The following is a 19935-nucleotide window of genomic DNA, read 5'->3' as shown; positions in this document are numbered from 1 at the left end:
AAGTTAGTCCCTTAAAGTAATCACAAGTGCCCACTTAAGCTATATCCACATTTTTTGTCAGAGTTCTAGGCATCCCCATTCTCTTCTGCAGTACTCTTCTGAAAAGGGATGCTACGTGTTCTGTACAACTTTGGAGGAGATGAGGTTACTCCATGGTCAGGAAAGCTCCCTTGAGATGTCAAGAAGGCTAACCTAACCTTTTGAGATCCACATAAACAAACAACTGAACATGGAGAGCCTTGAACTGAGGGACTGCTGTTTACCTAACCCCTGAACTGCAAAAGACATCAATCCCTGCCTTATTAAAGAAATGCGTACACTAACTCAGCATGTCTGCTCGAGCAGCTCTCATATTCACAGCTTCTCAGGGGTTGAAGGAAGTTCTGACGGGCTCTGTCCCATAAATAAAATCCTTCTGGCTTGCGATAGTTAAATTGTATTAAGACAGGCTTAGACAGCTCCAATTAGAAATAGTGGGTAGGGGGGTGGATTCATGTGCCCTACATAAGTTCACTTAGTGGGTTCTCCGTCCCATTTTTCCATTCCAAGACAGCTCTAATAATGGGTAAAATGAAGCTAGCTGCCTATAGCCAAACCCCAGAAATGCCTTCATAACCCATGAGCATATAGTTTTAAATATAGAGATGTGGAAGCTACATCGACACCATGGAGACTATAACAGCATTAAAAAAACAACAAATGGTCTGGTAACACTTTACAGACTAACAAAACATGTTGACACCAGACTATTTGTTGTTTTTTTTCTATAAGGGTGTGTCTAGACTACATGGCTCTATTGACAGAGCCATGTAAACTAGCTTACCCAACATAGTCAAAGAAGCAGGGATTTAAATAATCCCCGCTTCATTAAAATAAAAATGGCCACCACGCTGTGCTGACAATCAGCTGATCCAGCACAGCGCGGGAGTCTAGACACGGATCTGTCGACAAGGGAAGCCTTTGTCAACCGCTCCTTAAACCTCATTTCACTAGGCCATTTTTTTAAGTGAAGCGGGGATTATTTAAATCCCTGCTTCATTGACTATGTCGGGTAAGCTAGTTTATATGGCTCTGTCGACAGAGCCATTAGACATACCCTAGCAGACTAACTCAGCTAAAGCTCTATAACAGCATAGCTATGTTGGTATAACTCCAAAGCATGGTAGCAAAAGGAAAAAAGCATTTCAATATAATTCAATTCTGCCTTGGCTGAAATGTTTCTGTAAGTGATTTGTTTAAAGCCAAGGTAGAAAGCCACGTATCAAGCAAACAAGATCTTCTTGTGGGAAAAAAGTTGCAAATTAAGGAAATACTGACCTTTAAAAAAAAAAAAAAAAAAAAGTCAGTTCCCATTTGAACGCCAGAGCAACTATAATCTATGTATCTTCAGAGGAGAAGCTTGTTTGAACACTTAATAGCAATGAGCTATGAAAAACAAAATCCACACTTCATACCACCTAGCTCCCTTCTGGCAGCAGAAACTTTTGTGCTTTGGCACATTTCCAGTTCCTTAAAAATGTCCGCTCCCCTGCACTAATAGGGTTACTCTACGCATCCATTCCAATGTCTCCACGTTTATATCTCTCTTTGTATATGCTGCATCACCATTACACTAGTTTAAGAGAGAATTCATTATTCCTAATTCATAATGATTAAGAGTAGAAGAACTGGATCAAGGCTTTGCAACAACAAAAACCAAATTTTTATTTTTCTGGCAATATTTTTATTATATCTTAAATTAATATGCTGCGTGCTGTATTGATAAACAGAAAGAGAATCCATACCCCAGATTGTTACACTCTAAAAAGATAAGGCAAGTGAAGTATTCTTATTCTTAATATAGAGATGGAGAACTGAGGCAATAAAAGATTAAGTGATTTACTCAAATATATATATGAGAAATCTGTGGTAGAGCCAGGAATTGAATGAAAAGCCCTGGATGCCCACCATAAAACCTTAACCACAAGACCATTCAGAAGTGGGGGCCATGATGAAGGTGTTACAGGAGGAGGCTCAGGAAGCTACCCTGTCAATATATACTGATTCAGACTGCGCGTGCAGAGCAGTAATCTCTAACTGGCCCCACTCTGGGGGGGGGGGGAGTGGTTAGAAAAATCTCTGTTTTGTCTTTCAGACTGGTGCTAGCAGAAGAACACAAGTGACCTGGGCACCGCTATGAAGAAGCTGTTGTCGCAACTGTGTGTGTCTGTGTTTTATGTTCCATGTTGTTTTGTCTGACAGCGAACCCTATTCTCTGGCCTGTCAACATCCATGTAGTAAATGTATGGAAAAATAATTTCTGGGTAATGGCACAATGCTGGATCAATCCTATAGTGTTCAATTACACCAGCTGTTGCTTGTGCTGGGAAAAGGCATTCACCTATCACCGTAACATAACTGGCAGGCTGTCACCAGAAGCCCCATCACAATCTAAGTTGTCATTAATGACTGGATACTCTACCTCTACGGAAGGAAATTGTACGGGACCAAAAAACAAAATATATAACGTTGACTGCCTTAAGCTCACTCAGAAACAAGAAGTCAATCCACTTAGTTCTCTCCAAAATGTGGGATACTGAAGGTTATGAGGTTTGCATGGCAGCCAGGAGGGGACACTGACATTAGGATGCTAATAAGGTTTAATGAGCCTCACTTGCTTCAAATCTGGGAATCAAGGCCCAGCACCCTGACTAGTTCCTCAGGGAAACAATTGCAAATATCAGGAAACTGCACTAACATACCGTGGCAGGTGGATACCCAGGACATAGGAGAGCTGGGATCCCCAGAATGGATTAAAGAAACACAGGGAAGTAATTGTGCTAAAAGGCAACCTAAAGTTCAATTACAATATCAGTGTCTAATTAATTTTCTTGACATCCCTGTTGAAGTAGGTGAATACATATTGCAAGGCCTCTGGGTAAAATTACATTTTAAAATAATTGCCACTGAGTCTGATATGCAAAAACCAAGACGACACTCACTGAACGGTCCACATGTGGTAAAACTGGATCATAGAGAGCAAATAATTATATCACCAATACGATCTCTAAAGCAAATTGAGCTGGACCTTACTGGGTTAAATGCGTCCAAGGTCATACCTCAATGCACCCCATATGTGCAGACATTCCATAAGGGGTGGGCAGCATGGCTACAATTATGGTACATTGACAAACCCATCAGAAGAACCCCCCCCCCCAGAGGTTTATTGGATACTGTTTTGGGTGGAACTGGGTTAGGAGTTGGAGTATTGGATGCCGCTAACATAGAAGTACTGGCAAACAAATTGAGTTGTGACAGGTGAAATACAAGAGCTCGGAAAGCCTGTTAGTGCATCCTTATCAAAATTAGGTATGGGACAACAATTATTTTCTAGAATATTGCCAGTATGGCAATAGCAAGGGGGAAAAGATTTGTTATTGTTTACAGGAACTATGGGATCAATACAAGAAAATGTATCCCTAGCATTAGCCTGTACACAGGCTCAGGAAATAAGTCAGCAATTGGTCATTCAAATAATCTGGGAAGGTATGCAAGGAAATTTGCCTTTGGAAATAAGAAAACTGTTGTGGGAAAATGTTACAGAAGAGGAGAGACAATTAATCGCCTGGTGGAAGTTGGTAAATTTTACCCTAAACAAAGATCAAATAGTTTTAAAAGCATTTGTAGTAACTGTACACCCTAGCCTAACTATTGATATTTATCCAATAGTGCCTATGGGAATTCAGCTCACAAAAAATTTGATTCTGTATTCCACTGTTCATCATTCCTGGGCATATAAGGAAAACCAACAATAGAAGACCATTGACATGTTTCCATGTGTGCCCCATGACAATTTGGGATACATGTGTGAGGATCAAAATTTACAATAAAAGGATGAATGTTTCTATGTAAAAGACAAAGGAACCCAAAGATGTATGTTTGATATATTCACTGAACAAAAATCAGCTGTTGTATATGCAGGAAAGGGATGTGTATGTGTAAGAAGTCATTGTCCAACTGTAGTAATAAGGAATTGTATTTTATGACTTACTTAGTTAACAGATGCTTTTGTAACATTACAAAGATTAAGAGTTGTGATTTTGAATACTATGTACCTGTATGGACTATAAATTACTTGAAGTTTAAACCACAACTGTATCACAATGTAACACGTGTAACCTTAGGTATGAATATGACCACAATAAGAAAACTGTTAATCCGTCCTATGCTATATTCACATTTACAGTATATTGCAAAAACAGGAGAACAAATACATGTTGAAGTACAGCATAATAATACAGAAATTACTCATGTACTTAACACTATTGCAGATGCAGGACATCACTCCTGGTGGGAAAGGCTATTAGGTTGGTCACCTTCTGCAACAGGTGTGCTAAATATAATGGTTCACCCTATTGTGGTGATCATTGGAATCCAATTGGTTTTATTAGTGAGTACTAATGGCTTGCTGGGTGAAGAGAACTGTTCAAAGAATACAGGAAGCTGGCATGCAAAGTCAAATGATGCCCTTGTTAATGGTACCGAGGAGGCAAGACCAAGCTCAGCCAGTCTGAGTATTGGACTCCTGAAATAGTAATGACCGCTTTGGTAAAAGCGTCATTAAGGAGGGGACTGTAACAATATGGCTTTTCTGTAGCCATGTTGGAAGGCCTGTGCTAGGCCTAAACCAGCCGCCTTCTGCAGCCAGATTGAAGAGTAGCAGCCATTACTGTAAGGCCTGGAGTCACATACTCACAGTTCCATCTAAATTGTATTACAAAGTGACACACCAGGCTGTGAGGAGGAGACGTTTCCCTGATAGCTCCTCCACTGTCACCAAATAAAGAAACAGATCTCAAGATAAGTGGTGTTATGCACAAATTTCTTTATTCTGTCTAGGTATCCGGTATTCACCCGGACAGTCCGGTATTTTCGCCTCCTGTCCGGTAAAAAAATTCAGAGAATACCGGACACCTAAAATGTCTGGTATTTTCTGTTTTTTTCCCCCCTGGCTAGGAGGCGAAAATGCTGGGCACCTGGCAACCCTACAAACACTCAGCGCCCGGCCTCCCCGAGCCCCCCCTCCAACTCCCAACACCCCCAGCCCCTTGACCCCAGCCCCCATGCTTACCTGGTTCCGCAAGGCTTCCAGCACAAAATGGCTGCCAACCAAGGAGAAGCAATGCTTCCCCTGGGTCTTAGTGCTCGGCCACTCCCCTGTTCCTATCCCTACACTCACTCTTAAAGGGGACTTGATGTTTTAATACTGTTTAATTTTAATTTTATTTTTTTCTTAAGTCTTGGAGTCCTTCCCCCCCCCCCGTGTTTTTTTTTGGGGGGGCGGGGGGATATGTTCAATATTTTTGTTTCAACCATCTGGCAACCCTAATTCTGTTTGGCAAGAAACTGCTTATCAATAGAGGATGTTGTGGAATCCTCATCCTATGAGCATTATCACTACACTTTCCTATTGTTTGACTGTGTGATCTCTGTCTGGTTTGTAACTATTTCTGTCTGCTGTATAATTAATTTTGCTAGATGTAAATCAATTAAGGTGGTGGGGTATGATTGGTTAGGTAATTTTGTTATGATTGGGTAGTAAAATTATACTAAAATAATTGGTTATGGTATTGCTAAGCAATTGCTTAGGTTTCATTATATAAACTGGGGTTCAAGAAGAAGAAAGGAAGATCATCAGACGTACTAAAGGAAGAAAAGGCCGGAAGAGGACCAGGAGGAAGGGGGAAGACCTGGAAAAGAAGAACTCACCTCTGAGACACAGCCTAAGACCAGAGAGACTGAAATTGCCTGTCTAACAGGGGAAGTCTGCCTGCCTTTATCAGGATTGGTGAGTATGACACTGTGCGCTTAGCATGTGCATTCTGCTTGTTTGGGAATTGTCAATAAATAGAGGATAAGGATACTACTGTGTGAGGCTCTTTCAAGTGGCTAAAGATCCTGCCGACCCGCAGGTTGTTACACCCTGAGCCCTAGGAATTGGGTAAGGGTGGGTGTATAAATTAATAGGGTTCCACCTTGAGCCTTAGGACCTGGGTCAAGGTGTGTGTCCCTACAGTGTGGAAGGGATAGAGAAATCTGTGCAGGCAACAATTCCTCCTTATTTACTTTCTAAAAAGACCAAACTAGATGAAAGATGAGGCAACAGGCAAAGTGATGAAGGGGATGGCAGGCATCCAGTTTGTTTGTTCAGTATTTAATATGGGTTTTATTTACTTCATTAAAAGCAATTGTTTGGGGAAGAGGTATTTGGGGTTGAGGAAAAAGATTTGAAATAATCAGGAATGATTGCTTGAGAAAGGGACTGTAGAAATAAGCAAGGCTAACTAACACCCAAAGAAAGAGGGGAGGGCAAAGGTGGGAGGTGAAGAGAAAGTTCTAACGCATGAGGTAAATGAAGCTGGATAGCTAAAAAGCTGCAGAGTGAAAGCAAATTCCTGAGATTACCTACAACGTTACTGTCCAGCAGAGTTACTATATGACCACTTACAGAACATTATAAACTCAAGAGGCAAAAAACACATTATGTTAAAATCCATTACTGTGTGCAATAAGTACTCACCTAGGGCTAGAGATCCTATGATCAAGATTATAAACTCAGACATTATATAAAGAAAATAATTTAAAATCAGGGTGGGTTGTTTATTTTATCCTTTCTTACACAATAATTGTTACTCTTGGGCTATGGTCCCTGCAGCCATTATTATAGCTGAAGCTCTGGCACTGAAGTGGGTTTTGCCCACAAAAGCTCATGTTGCTATCTATATTTTTTGTTACTCTCTAAGATGCTGCAGGACCATTTGTTGTGTTTTATTTTTTTCCAGTTACAGACTAACATGACTACCCCTCTGAGACATCTCTCTCTTTCTAAAAGTGATGAGGAGTCCTGTGGCACCTTATAGACTAACTGAAGTGTAGGAGCATAAGCTTTCGTGGGCAAAGACCCACTTCGTCACATGCATCTGACGAAGTGGGTCTTTGCCCACAAAAGCTTATGCTCCTACACTTCTGTTAGTCTATAAGGTGCCACAGGACTCCTCGTCGCTTTTGCAGATTCAGACTAACACGGCTACCCCTCTGATACTCTCTCTCTCTAGTTATAGATATATACACATCTCTCCCTCTCCCTCCCTCTCTTTATTAGTTTCTGTGGTGCCACTCATTTTTAACTATATTTATATACAGGAAATGCTTTAGTAACTTATGCATAATATTATAACACAGGACCATCCTTACAGGTCTAGCTCTGTTTATGTCTATTCTTTGCTAAGCACTGAAACTATGATGAGTTCTATGTAAGGTATTATGTATGTGATATAAATCTGACACAAGAGTACTGCTAGGAAACAAACTATTTCTTGGTCCTATACACATGGGCTGAGTCAAGGTTCCAAAGGTTAGTATCCCTGTCACATGACAGAGGTCAAAGCCCATGAAGCAGTGATTACTGTTACAGTCAATGCTTCAAACAGCTTACAATTAAAAAAACAAACAAACAAACAAACAAACAAACAAACAAACAAACAAACGTGCCCTGAAGAAGTCCTAATGGCATATAACACCTAAAATGTATATGAGCCCAGACTCTAAAAAAGACATCAGAAGAAATGTTAGTGGGAAGGGAAGGTGAAATGGGAGAACAATCAAAATAAAAAAGCATAAAGGACTTTTTTACACAAAATAGAAATATTTAATTTCCAATACTCACCACAACTACCGCATGACATTTAAATTCTATAATTACTACTTCTACTTGTACATATTTATAAAACCCAGGTGTGGATGCTTGCCTTCTTATTTCGAAATAACTCTGTAGTGGAGACATGCTCTCAGAGACTAATAAAAATATATAGTAGCATTAGCTTTTGTAGGTAAAACCAACTTCATCATCTGATAAACTAGAGAAATAAAACCTAGACGGAGTTACTGTAAAGTAGCAGAAGATGAATTGGGTCCTAGAACACTTGCAAATCCTATTAACTCTAGCCCACAATGACCAGCTGCCTGTCAAGTCAATCTTTAAAATCAATGCAACACTTTTTAAGGCTCCACGCTTAGAGAGAACCTACTGCACTTCACTCATTACTGTCAAAAGGCAAGAACTTCCAGACACTAGCACAGAAAAGGAGGAGCAACATATAAAAAAAAAATACATATTTGATTTCTGTTTTCAATCAAGAGAAAAGTATATAAATCCTGGCTTTGACTCAGCCAACAATACTCTCCAAGGTCAATAAATCTATATATTCAGCCCTTCAAAGGTCAACGTGTGCTTACAAGGTAGGCTAGACTCCTCCTGGCCAGGTTCTCCATGTAAATGCAATCCAGACTTCTAGCTCCTTTGTGGTCAACAGGACTTTTACATTGTCACAAAGTAATCCGCTCAAGAGAGGATCATAAAGGGAAGTGATGCTTCCCTGGCAACAATCCTCTTTCAGCCTCTGTCCATACTATACTAGCCAATTTTCACAAAGAGGAAAAGAGATTTATACTCAAAGTATCCCTTAAGGATTTTAGGTTTTGTTTGTTTTAGAGGGTAGGGGAAGGAGGACTGTGAAAGAACAAGCATAACTAATCTTCAGCTTTTAAATAAATGCAACTTATACAGATTTCTTTGCCCTTGGGTTTCTGTGTTCTGCTCTCAACCGAAAAGCTGTTCAGCCGCACCTGACACTGACAGTGAAGGCAAACCATGAGGCTTAGTGGCTTGCAATCTTGTATTTTCTTTTAATAAAAGGGGACCAGATTGGGCAGACATGGACATAAAATGTGCTTTTCCTTTTGGCCTAAGGGAGGGAGATTATCCTATTTTCATGTAACACAAGAAAAGGATTCCAAAAGGTGGGATCCCCCACAAAAATTAAGCTCTCTGTAGCTATACTTACGTATTCTCGTGGCACCAGGCATATGTGGGTGGAACAGGAAAAGGTGTATACAAGATGTGGATATCTAATATGTTACAGGGATATCAAGATAACTTTGGACAGCCCTAGAAGAAAGCCTGACCCAGCACATTAGGATGCTCTCTACTTACTTTTCTTCCATCTTTGTTTCTAAATAGCCTTCATAAGGTTATAAATATGCACAATGTAAGATTAAGTATGAGCAATGCAGGAAACCACTTTACTCATTTGTTTATACTAATGTATATTGATTTTTCTATTATTTCAATTATATTTGTCTCTCTTTAATTAAAGGTCCTAAAGTTTTTGGGTGTTTCACTAATATCACCTTAATTAAGTAGTCATCTGAATAAAGAACCTGTCACTTAAAAGTAGTGAATGGTGCACCCCAATAAATAATTTTCTAATTGCAATAATCAATCAGGCTACAATTGCCAAAGCAAAACTACAAGAACTCCAGAACTATCAGCAATTAATAGCCTGGGAGACCTATAAAGAAACCTCCTGATTTTCTAAGTATTAAAGCAGACTGTGAAGAGCTTAAAAAAAAAATCTCAACAAACTAAGTGACTGGGCAACAAAATGGCAAATGAAATTAAATGTTGATAAATGTAAAGTAATGCACATTGGAAAATAATAATCCCAACTATACATACAATATGATGGGGACTAAGTTAGCTATAACTACTAGAGAGAGATCTTGGAGTCATTGTGGATAGTTCTCTGACAACATCCACTCAATGTGCAGTGGCAGTAAAAAACAAACAAACAAACAAACAATGTTAGGAATCATTTAAAAAAAAAAGATAGAGAATATCTTATTGCCGCTATACAAAACCATGGTACACCCACATCTTGAATACTGCATACAGATGTGGTCACCTCATCTCTAAAAAGATATATTGGCATTGGAAAAGGTTCAGAAAAGGGCATAAAAATGATTAGGGGTTTGGAACGCATCCCATATGAAGAGAGATTAAAAAGACGGACTTTTCATCTTAGAGAAGAGGAGACTAAGGGGGATATGACAAAGGTCTATAAATTCGTGACTGGTATGGAAAAAGTGAATAAGGAAAAGTTATTTACTTAATCCCACAATATAAGAACTAGGAGTCACCAAATGAAATTAATAAATAGGCAGCAGGTTTAAAACAAACAAAAGGAAGTTTTTCATCACTTAGCGCAGTGTCAACCTGTGGAACTCTTTGCCAGAGGATGTTGTGAAGACTAGGACTTTAACAGGGTTAAAAAAGAGTTAGATAGATTCATGGAGGTTAGGTCCATAAATGGCTATTAGCCAGGATGGGTAGGAATGGTGCTCCTAGCCTCTGTTTTCCTGGAAATGGATGATAGGAGAGGGATTACATGAGGATTACCTGTTGTGTTCTCTCCCTCTGGGGCATCTGGCATTGGCCACTATCGGGAGACAGGATACCGGGCTAGATCAATCTTTGGTCTGACTCAGTATGGTCGCTCTTATGTAAAGCAGTCTAGATTTTTGGTACGGTACATACTCTATTTTTCCATTATAATGTTTGCCTTAAAATTTTACATTCCTTTCTACCATGTTGACATCTCTACTTTAAACTGCTGCTGGAGTGCCATGCAGCATGAAGCAGAGTCCCAGATGGCATGCTCCTGACAGCACTGGGGCAGAGGGCAGAGTCTGGGTGATATGGAGAGCCAGCTGCCCCAGCACCACCCTTTCCACCTGAGGCTCTATCCCCTTCATGAGCATGGAGCCCCCTCCCAACCTCCACCTTGCCTAGGGGCCTGGTGAGTCTGTCGGCTTGCCTGTTGGTATGCAAGAGACAAGAGCAGAATGAGACCAAGAATCTTGCAACATCTAGCTTTGCACACCAGAATGTAAGGTCTCCAGGACAAAGATCATCAGCTAGTTTGTATCACTTTTCACATTATCCTCTAACAATACGATAGCATCACAGATAAAATTCTAGATATATATTCTATACTCTGAGCCAAGCACATAAGATCAGTGAATAGAGTGGTTATAAGTTAGACTAACTTTTCATGCTTTTAGGTGGTACAATGCTTCTACCAAATGTATGGCTACAGATGTGGAATATATTAGCTCTTTCATATATGCCAATACTTGGAACTGGAAGATTAAAAACTACTTGTGAAAGAAAGGCTTGCTAACAAATAAATTTGGTTTTGTCTTCATCTGCTGTAAGAAAAGAGGAACACAATCACTGTGAATTGATACAAAAATATCGAAGAAAAAAGCCTGATATTTCGATTTGCTTGTTTGTGTCTTCCTATGAAAAGTATGCATTTTATATATGTAAATCCACTTGACGCACAGAAGTATGCTGAACTCTGGTGAATTTATTGGATATGCACTGCTTCTTTTGCATTAAAAAACAATGTAGCTTTTTAACAACACTTATGCCTAGTAATTTCTACTGCAATGAGAAGAGAGCTGCAGTCAAATGTGGCATAGAGCAAGAAAAAGGATAAATCCTTTCCTAACAATTAGCTGATTAAGGCTGAGTCAGAAATGAGAATGAACTATGCATGTGATATCAAGTGTGCTCAAATTAGATTTGAAAAAGCCACCCAGTTTAAAGACTATTACATATGACAGTAACTTTATACCAAGCCAGAAACAATGGAAAAGGCACGTCCACAGCTAATCTTCTAACTGCTGACCTGAGCCACACCATCTTACATTATGATCTCATAAAGGGCAGAGAATGAAAGTCAGTATGTGGATACAAAACCTCTAAAAAAACACAACAAAACCCACAAAAGACCACAATAAACAATGTCCCCTCTAATCTTTTCCATCCATGTGAGGATTTTTTTTTGCCCATGTAGAGAATACACTTTTATGTGCACCAAGGCACATGCTAATGTGCATCATCAATAGAAACAAAACCTAACTGGGCACTCTATTAATCAGTTGGGGGGCATCTGAATCTCTCTTGAGCTGCCACACAAGCCCACAGCTTACAGAGAATATTAGCAATAAATTATTCTATTGATTCACATTCCTTTGAATTGCTCATTGATCCCACAACCCATCTAGGTGCCATTATAACTGTACTGTTAGAACTACTGTCTTGTAGAGCAGGCCTGGGCAGAATACAGCCCACGGGCCGGATCTGGATTGCTAAGCCACCGGATCCAGCCTGCGGACGCTGCAGGGAGGCCCAGGCAGAATCCCCGCTTGCCTCAACCCACCCACATGCTGCTCCTTCCCCCAGCACAATCCCATTGGCCAGTTTCTGGCCAAAAACCAGCCAATGGGAGCTGCCTGTTTAATAACAGGCAGCCCTGGAACACAAAGGGCTCCAGAGCACATGGTTGCTACCTGTGTGGGGGCAGGATAGGCAACAGTGGCCGCACAGCTTCACAGGTGATTAATCAGCCCTGCCCACTCAACAGCTATGGGCTCTGTGCACAGAGCTGACTGGGAAGTGATATGAGTACAGGAGGGGGTCAGAGGATTTGGATATGTGGAATAGGGGGCAGGAGTGGGGTACAGAAGGTTGGGGAAGGGAGGACCTGGGGTGCCAGAAGCAGGCTCTGACTAGGAGACTTACCAGCCAGAAGCCGTTCCTGAATCAGCCTCCCTGCCTGCCAGTGTTTCCTCTAAGCTGCCCCGCAGCACAGCTTCTCAGGTGATTAATCAGCCCTGCCCAGTCATCTGCTCAGGGCTCTGTGCACAGAGCTGATTGACTGGGCAGAGCTGATTAATCACCTGAGAAGCTGTGCTGCCGGGCAGCTTAGAGGAAACACTGGCAGGCAGGGAGGCTGATTCAGGAACGGCTTCTGGCTGGTAAATTTCCTAGTCAGAGCCTGCTTCTGGCACCCCAGGTCCTCCCTTCCCCAACTCTGTCCCCCACTCCTGCCCCCTATTCCACATACCCAAATCCTCTGACCCCCTCCTGTACTCATATCCCCTCCCAGATTCGCCACCCAAATGCCCTGCCCCAGATCAGTCCCCTCCTGCCCTAGCTCACAACCCAAATCCTTGCAACCCCTCCCATAACTCAATTCCCTGCCTTAGGTCACAATCCAACCCCCTGCACTCCAATCCAGTGCCCCAGGTCACAACTGCCTCCTTCACTCAAACTCCCTTCTATACCCAACCTCCATCCAAGGCCCCATACCTCCTTCATTAATATCATGGAAGAGTGTGGCCCTCAACCACTTTCCAAATTCTTGAAGTCCCCCCCCCACCCTCATTCAAAAATTACTGCTCACCTCTGCTCTAGAGGATATGAGTACAAGGTCATTAAAGATTCAGTGGCATTTTCCTAAAGTAGTGCAAGTGGTCAAATGCTTTCTGCCAAATTTGTTCATAAGTCTCAAAAATACTAAATTCTTCACTGAAGTGTACTGTTTCTGTGCACTGCTAGAACAGTTGTCATGTGTCACTCCCTTAATGAGATGCACTTCAGTGGAAATTCTCACTACACATAGTGCATAGTTTGCAAAGCACTCTGGGATAATGTTGCCTTTATAATGTTGTTTTTCAGAAGCCCATTAAATGTATCTTATAGAAAAGCCCTGAACATATTGCACTTTTTATGCATTTGAAGGGCATAGTATGATGGTTTGGAAAAATATAAGTGCCGTGTAGTAGATTAGCATCTCCTATCATTTCTTCCACAGTTAAAGCATTACATTAACCTGCTGCAAAATCCATCCCAACAGAATAAAAAACATCTGCCAGCAAATGCATATCTATTTTTGCTTTAGATGCCATTACCACCACTCCAACAGGTATGCCATATCTTGCCATTCTGGGAATAAATTTTGCCCTGATATAATCACAGAAATCAGAGATGGAAAAGCCTGTTTAAGACTGCATTGTTCTTATCCCTCCCAACAGCCTGGTTAATACTTCTAGAGCGTACACAAACATTTGGTCTAATCTATATTTGAGCAACTTTAGCAATGGAACTTCTACCACTTCACCTGCTGAGATGATTCCACAATTCCATAAATCTATGTTAAGAAACTTTTATCGATAGTCGAGCTTCATTTTCTTCATTTCATACTATTATTTTTAGTTCTATCTCCTTGGACCACCCGAAAAGATTCCTCTCCAACTTCAGTGTTAATGCTCTTCAAATATTTGTAGCTAATCATACCTCCCACACATCATCATTTAGCCAAGTTCTGTGTCTTTCTTTTCATCTTCTTTCTCTCATAAATCAATCCCTCCATTTCCTTAATAGTTTTTGTTGCTCTTGTGAATTCTATCCAATTTTCTGACATTTTTCCAGGACTGAAACACTCTCAAGTGCAAGCAGTATTCTAGGTATGGTCTTATCTAGAGAAAGGCCACAAATCCTCTTTGTTATTTATACAGTGACTTTAATCCACAGACCTGAAAGTGCTTCACCTAAGTAGATAATTACCAGGGAGGGAGACTAAGGTACAAAGAAAGAAAGTATCTTGGCCAGTGTTGTACATAAAGTCACTGGTAGAATCAGAAGGCAAACAAATGAGAAGGTGAACAGGTTCTCTGATTCCCAATGACCACATAAAACTGGACAAAACTGCCCATCTCACTCGATTTTTTTTCCAGAAAATTGAGCTACCAACTTCTCCGAGCGATAGCTGAGGTTTAACAACAAATCTCTGCACCACAAAACCAATCCAAAATTATCATAGGTCAACTACCCAACCAATCTTCTCATTTCTACAAATTACAATCCAGCAGTCCAGACTAGTTTTAACCAATACAAAACTAACTGTTCCGCATATTAGTTTGAAGCAGTTTTCATCATTTTGTTTGGTTTTGAGTCCGATGTCTTTGTTAAGGAATCCTCAGTAAACTAACTAAAGAACTTCAGAAAGCTTGAGAGATTCTTTATGGAAGGAATCTATAGGAGAAAGCCTTCAGCCTGGCTTTCCCTTGCAGACTCTAAGGGAAGAATCTGACCAGTTAAATTTAATACAAATTCCTGAAAAACCCATAAACAGGATGCAGCCACATTAAAAAAGTAACACTGACCTAACAAAGGAATGTGAACTGCAGATGACTTAAACAGCATCGTATCCCCTATTCTTCCCTCTGCTGGAAACTCTTGAAGGAACCAAAAGTTTCCAATTCATCCATTTGCTTTCCATTACACATACTTTTCACCTATAGGACAGTCTTGCTTTGGTCACTGCCCCTTCTTTCTGGACTGCAAACCCTCCAAGCTTACTTCAGGATAAAGAAAAAATAGCTATAGTTTTCTCCTTTGTCTTGTAAAATATTGAATTCTAACATGATCGCAACACAAAGACTCACTGGAAGAACAAGAACTGAGAGGGATTCTCTGTTTTATGATCTGATCTCCTGTTCAACTTCAGAAATGATCAGTGTGACTTAACTGTAAGCACCCTGGAGCAGAGACTATTTCTTCCTACTTTTGTTCAGATTTGAGCACGCTGTTAATACACAATAGATAATTATGTTTGCAAAAATGGGGAACACAGGGTAGTTGTCATTTCTCACACTCTTCCTAAAGAATGGCAAAGGCCTACTTGGAAAAGGGAATCTATTAGGCTCCATCCTGTCCTATGTGAGACTTGCTTTTTCCATCAAGAGTTTAATCAAGATAGACAAATTTTTCTGTTATCTCATACACATAATCAACACTGACAACACTTAACAGTGCTCACTAAATTTGAATGGCTGAATTCATCTCTACAGCTAAGTTTACACTAGTGCTTTACTGCTCTGTAACTTCCTGTCTCAGGATGTGAAAAAACACCCCTCCCCATGAGCACAGCAATTTAAAACACTAACGCATCAGTGAGAGCCAGGCTACAGCACTGAGAGCTGTACTCCCAGAACTGTTCGCTACTCCCCTCATGGAGGTGGTTTACACAGAGTGCTAGAAGAACTCTCTCCTACTGTTATTGCAGTGGCCACAGTTGCACTGTGAACTTTTCAGTGTAGACAAAGCCTACCTTTCCTGGCAGCTGTGCATTGCTTGAAGATTCTCCTGTGTTGTGGCTATTTTCTATTTATTTTTTGTTTTACAGCAATTTTAAGAGCATTTGGAGCTAGTGAAGGATATGCATCAGCATTTGTATTAGAGGTTGAGTACTGAACTCATTCCCATGTGAGCAGCTGATCCATCCACCACTCAGTCTTTCCTTTGGTTTAAAAGAAAGGCTACTGAAAAAAGGCATCAGAGCAGTGTTATTCACAAATACTTTGCCTTGGTTTTCATCTAGAGCTCTTTTTAATGGAAAGATCTATTCACGCATTCTTTTATCTTAAACAAACCCATGCTTGCAGCACTATTTTTGCCTAAAACCCAATGCTATGATTTAGCAGGGTTTCAAATTCAAAAAAGGGCAAAGTAAATGCATCTACCACCATGGCAAATCATTTTAAAGTCTTCATTGTGTCTGCCAACTAAGCTCTCAGACCCACTGGCAGAGTTTGCCAACTGGCAGCTAAACTGGAATTAAGAGCGTCTGCTACATTACCCCACTGAAGACACAAACAGGGAGCATTTTAGTTTAGTCACCACATTAATTAGGTAAGACAAAAGGATGAAGTCTCCCAAATTCCAACCACATAAGAGCTGCATTAAACTGGAACTAGCTATAAGTTGAGGGGGAGAGTGGTCAGTGTTGAAAGACGGACTGGGAATCAGGAGACTTCAAGTCTTTTCCCAGATCTCCTGTGTCCCTGTGCAATGTCACTTAACTCCATGCGTTAAACCAGGTCTACACTGGGGGAGAAAGTCGAACTAAGATACGCAACTCCTGCTACGTGAATAGCATAGCTCAAGTCAACCTACACGTAGCTCAACTTACTACAGCTTCCCCTCTGCAGAAGGTCAAAGAGAGAAACTCTCCCATTGACTTTCCTTACTCCTGCAACCACATAGAGTACTGGATTTGACAAGGGTGCCATCAGCGGTCGATTTAAGAGTGTCCTTACTAGACCCACTAAATTGAATCCCTGGAAGATTGATCTCTGGAGTATTGATCTCTGGATAAGTATAGACAAGGCCTCAGTTTCCCCATTTGTATAACAGAAGTAAGCAATACTAATAAGGACTAACTAGTTTACATTCTCAAAAGACTCTGACATCTTTGGATTGTCAACTGGCCACTAAACTGGAATTGAGTGTCTTCTAAATTGGAATTAAGAGAGCCTTCTGACACTACATAATTGAAAAATATTCCTATTATTAAGTTGCTCTCATTTTGCAATTTGATTTTTAAATACCACTCCTATTGATGTAATGACTTTTGTTATAGTAGTATGCTTGCAAATGAGAAAAGCAAAATATCAGTGACAACACAAATAAGCCATAATGCCAACCATCTAATATCCTGTGATGTTAAAGGCAAAAACCCCTTGGTAGTGACTTACAAAGGTCTAAAACAACTGTAGCATAAAATATTATAAAAGCAAAAGATGCAAAAGCAGTTTCAGAAGGTACAGATACACTCAAGAACCCTTCAATCCACTTATCAAAGTTCGTGTTTCAAAGAATGTTACAGAATAATACACACAATATGGAGCATGATTAAGGAATCTATATCCTTCATGTATTGTACAGTATTTCATAAATAACTACAAGTAAAAATTAATGAGGAGACACTCTTGCTAACTTGTTTTAATTCCACATCAATAATCTTTTACTCCTCATGGTGCTGTTGGAAACTTTACACTGAAATCTACACACTTCAAAAGTACGTTCCATGGTGCTGAGCTCTAAAAGGGAAGAGCCTTCAAGCCTCAAGTCTGCTGATAAATGCCAGGGGTGGCTCCACCACATAGCATTTAAAAATGTTATGGCCTCTGCCACTTAACTACAGGCAGATCTGACTGCTGAGAAACAAGAACACACCAACTGCTGATAGATCTGGATCTGAATGGATGCTGCAACTAGCTGGCTCTCTTTTGTGAAAAATCAGGATCAGTCCTCATTTGGACAATGTTTTGAAGTCGTCCACACCTGAGATGTTAAAAGAGTAAATTCTAGCGCTTAAATGATTAACCACTGAACTTAGGTCCTGACATGGCCATGAGGACCCACCATCAGTCCCACCACCACTGCAGGGGCCTGCCATCCAGCCTGCTGTCCCCTTCGCAACCAGGGTGCTCTGGCCCAGTACAGTTGGATACAATGGAGTTGACCATCAAGAGAAAATTAACTGATAAGCATACCACTAAACCTCGTGCCAAGTTGAGATTTCTGATAACTGAAGGGAAGAGCGCTTACCTGGAATTCGGATTTTAAATTTGCCACTCTGCCCAAAGCCACCCTCTATTATTCCATCCTCTCCTGTAGATAGTTTGACTTTTAGCCCTACAAAAATCTGGATGTTGGTCTCCTTCTTAAACAATGAACGACCAATCACATTGTAATCATCCAGCACCTGTAAAAGAAAATAAATATATCTATTTTATATATGACACACACATGTGAGTCTAAATCATAGAGTAACTAGAACAATTATATACATATGGAACACATTATAATTTGATGTGCTTTAAAGCTTTCATCAGCATGAACCTAGGATGGCCACAACTTTCAAATGGCATGCAACATACATAAATACTTACTCTAAGGGTACGTCTAGACTACATGCCTCTGTCGCCAGAGTCATGTAGATTAGGCTACCAGACATAGGAAAATGAAGCGGCGATTTAAATAATCGCCGCTTCATTTAAATTTACATGGCTGCGGCGCTGAGCCGACAAACAGCTGATCAGCTGTTTGTCGGCTCAGCGCAATAGTCTGGACGCGCGGGTGTCGACATCAAAGGTATTTGTCGACCACCCAGGTATACCTCATCCCAGGAGGCATACCTGGGTGGTCGACAAATACCTTTGATGTCGGCAGGGGAGCGTCCAGACTATCGCGCTGAGCCGACAAACAGCTGATCAGCTTTGTTTGTCGGCTCAGCGCGGCAGCCATGTAAATTTAAATGAAGCGGCAATTATTTAAATCGCCGCTTCATTTTCCTATGCCTGGTAGCCTAATCTACATGCCTCTGGCGACAGAGGCATGTAGTCTAGACGTACCCTGAGTGAGCACAAGACTGATAAACAGGAACAAAGGAGTTTTAAACCCAACTCTTTTCCAAAAGTGTAAGGGAACCTCTGCGAGTTTCTTACAGACTTCCCTACAGTAAAAATAGGGGGAATAATACTCATGAGCCTCACATAAGTTATGTGAAGAATAATTAGCATCTTTCTCATGTGTCTAGTTAGGCAAAACGACAGCTAAGTTTTCTATTGTTTATAAAAAATGCGCAAACTTAACAGAAAATCCCAGCTGAAAAAAATATCTAGAGTTCTTCAATACTGTAGTACCAGCCTTTGGTGTATGAAGTACTTTAGAATCATTTCAGTGGAGTGAAAGAAGTTTTTGAACTAAGGATATGAACAACTAGTTGACTATCCAATAAGCAAATGCTTATTGGATAGCTGACACACTAGTCAACTAGTCGCTTCCCTCCCTCTTGCTGCCTCTATCAGAAAGAGGAAGCGGGGTGGGGGGGGGGGGAGAAGAGAGGAGAGAAAGGGATGCTTCAAAGCGGCAGCACTGCATGGACCCCTGTGCTCCACACAGCGCTGCCACTTTGAAATCCCCCATTGACCCCGGGCTCAAAGCTGCACTGCCGCTCTGAAACGCCATGGGGAGCATGGGGCCAGCAGGGGATTGCTTAAGTCCCCTCTGTCCCCATGACCCCCACAGCACTTCAAAGGCAGAGGTGCCCTTATCGACTTATCGAACAGTCAATGCAAATTGCATCACCTATTCGATTAGCCCATTAATCTCAATTTAACATCCCTATTCTAAAACTAGGTATTTCAAAGGTGTCCACCACTAAACTACCTAAGGTACTTTTCACCCTTTCATTTTGAATACAGAAGGTATCTCCTGCCTCAGTGTAGAGCTTTCCATACACCAACTGTTTCATTGTAATTGGCTATAAAAGGGAAGGCAGATCAGGTTTTTAAAAAAAAAACCCTAAAATAACGACTTTACTGCATTTTAAGAATGCGCCGTTATATTTCATTTAA

The 19935-nt window shown here is 40.8% G+C and overlaps 1 protein-coding gene and 1 pseudogene across 5 annotated transcripts in view; one reads left to right on the top strand and one right to left on the bottom strand.

Moving 5' to 3' along the window:
* EEFSEC (eukaryotic elongation factor, selenocysteine-tRNA specific) overlaps positions 1–19935 on the bottom strand; it is a 210391-nt gene that overhangs the window by 38833 nt on the left and 151623 nt on the right. For 4 of the 5 annotated variants that reach the window (XM_075938809.1, XM_075938810.1, XM_025183148.2 and 1 more), the window contains one exon: positions 18125–18281. The exons of the other annotated variant lie outside the window; for it this stretch is intronic. In XM_075938809.1, the coding sequence (XP_075794924.1) occupies positions 18125–18281 (157 nt within the window). The remainder of the gene's footprint in view (positions 1–18124; positions 18282–19935) is intronic. 5 annotated transcript variants of the gene reach the window in all.
* LOC142830996 (uncharacterized) lies at positions 2957–4573 on the top strand (annotated as a pseudogene).

The sequence above is a fragment of the Pelodiscus sinensis genome, chromosome 11, assembly GCF_049634645.1.
Source record: "Pelodiscus sinensis isolate JC-2024 chromosome 11, ASM4963464v1, whole genome shotgun sequence".
NCBI classification, from domain to species: domain Eukaryota; kingdom Metazoa; phylum Chordata; order Testudines; family Trionychidae; genus Pelodiscus; species Pelodiscus sinensis.
This window is presented reverse-complemented; position numbering and strand designations above follow the sequence as displayed.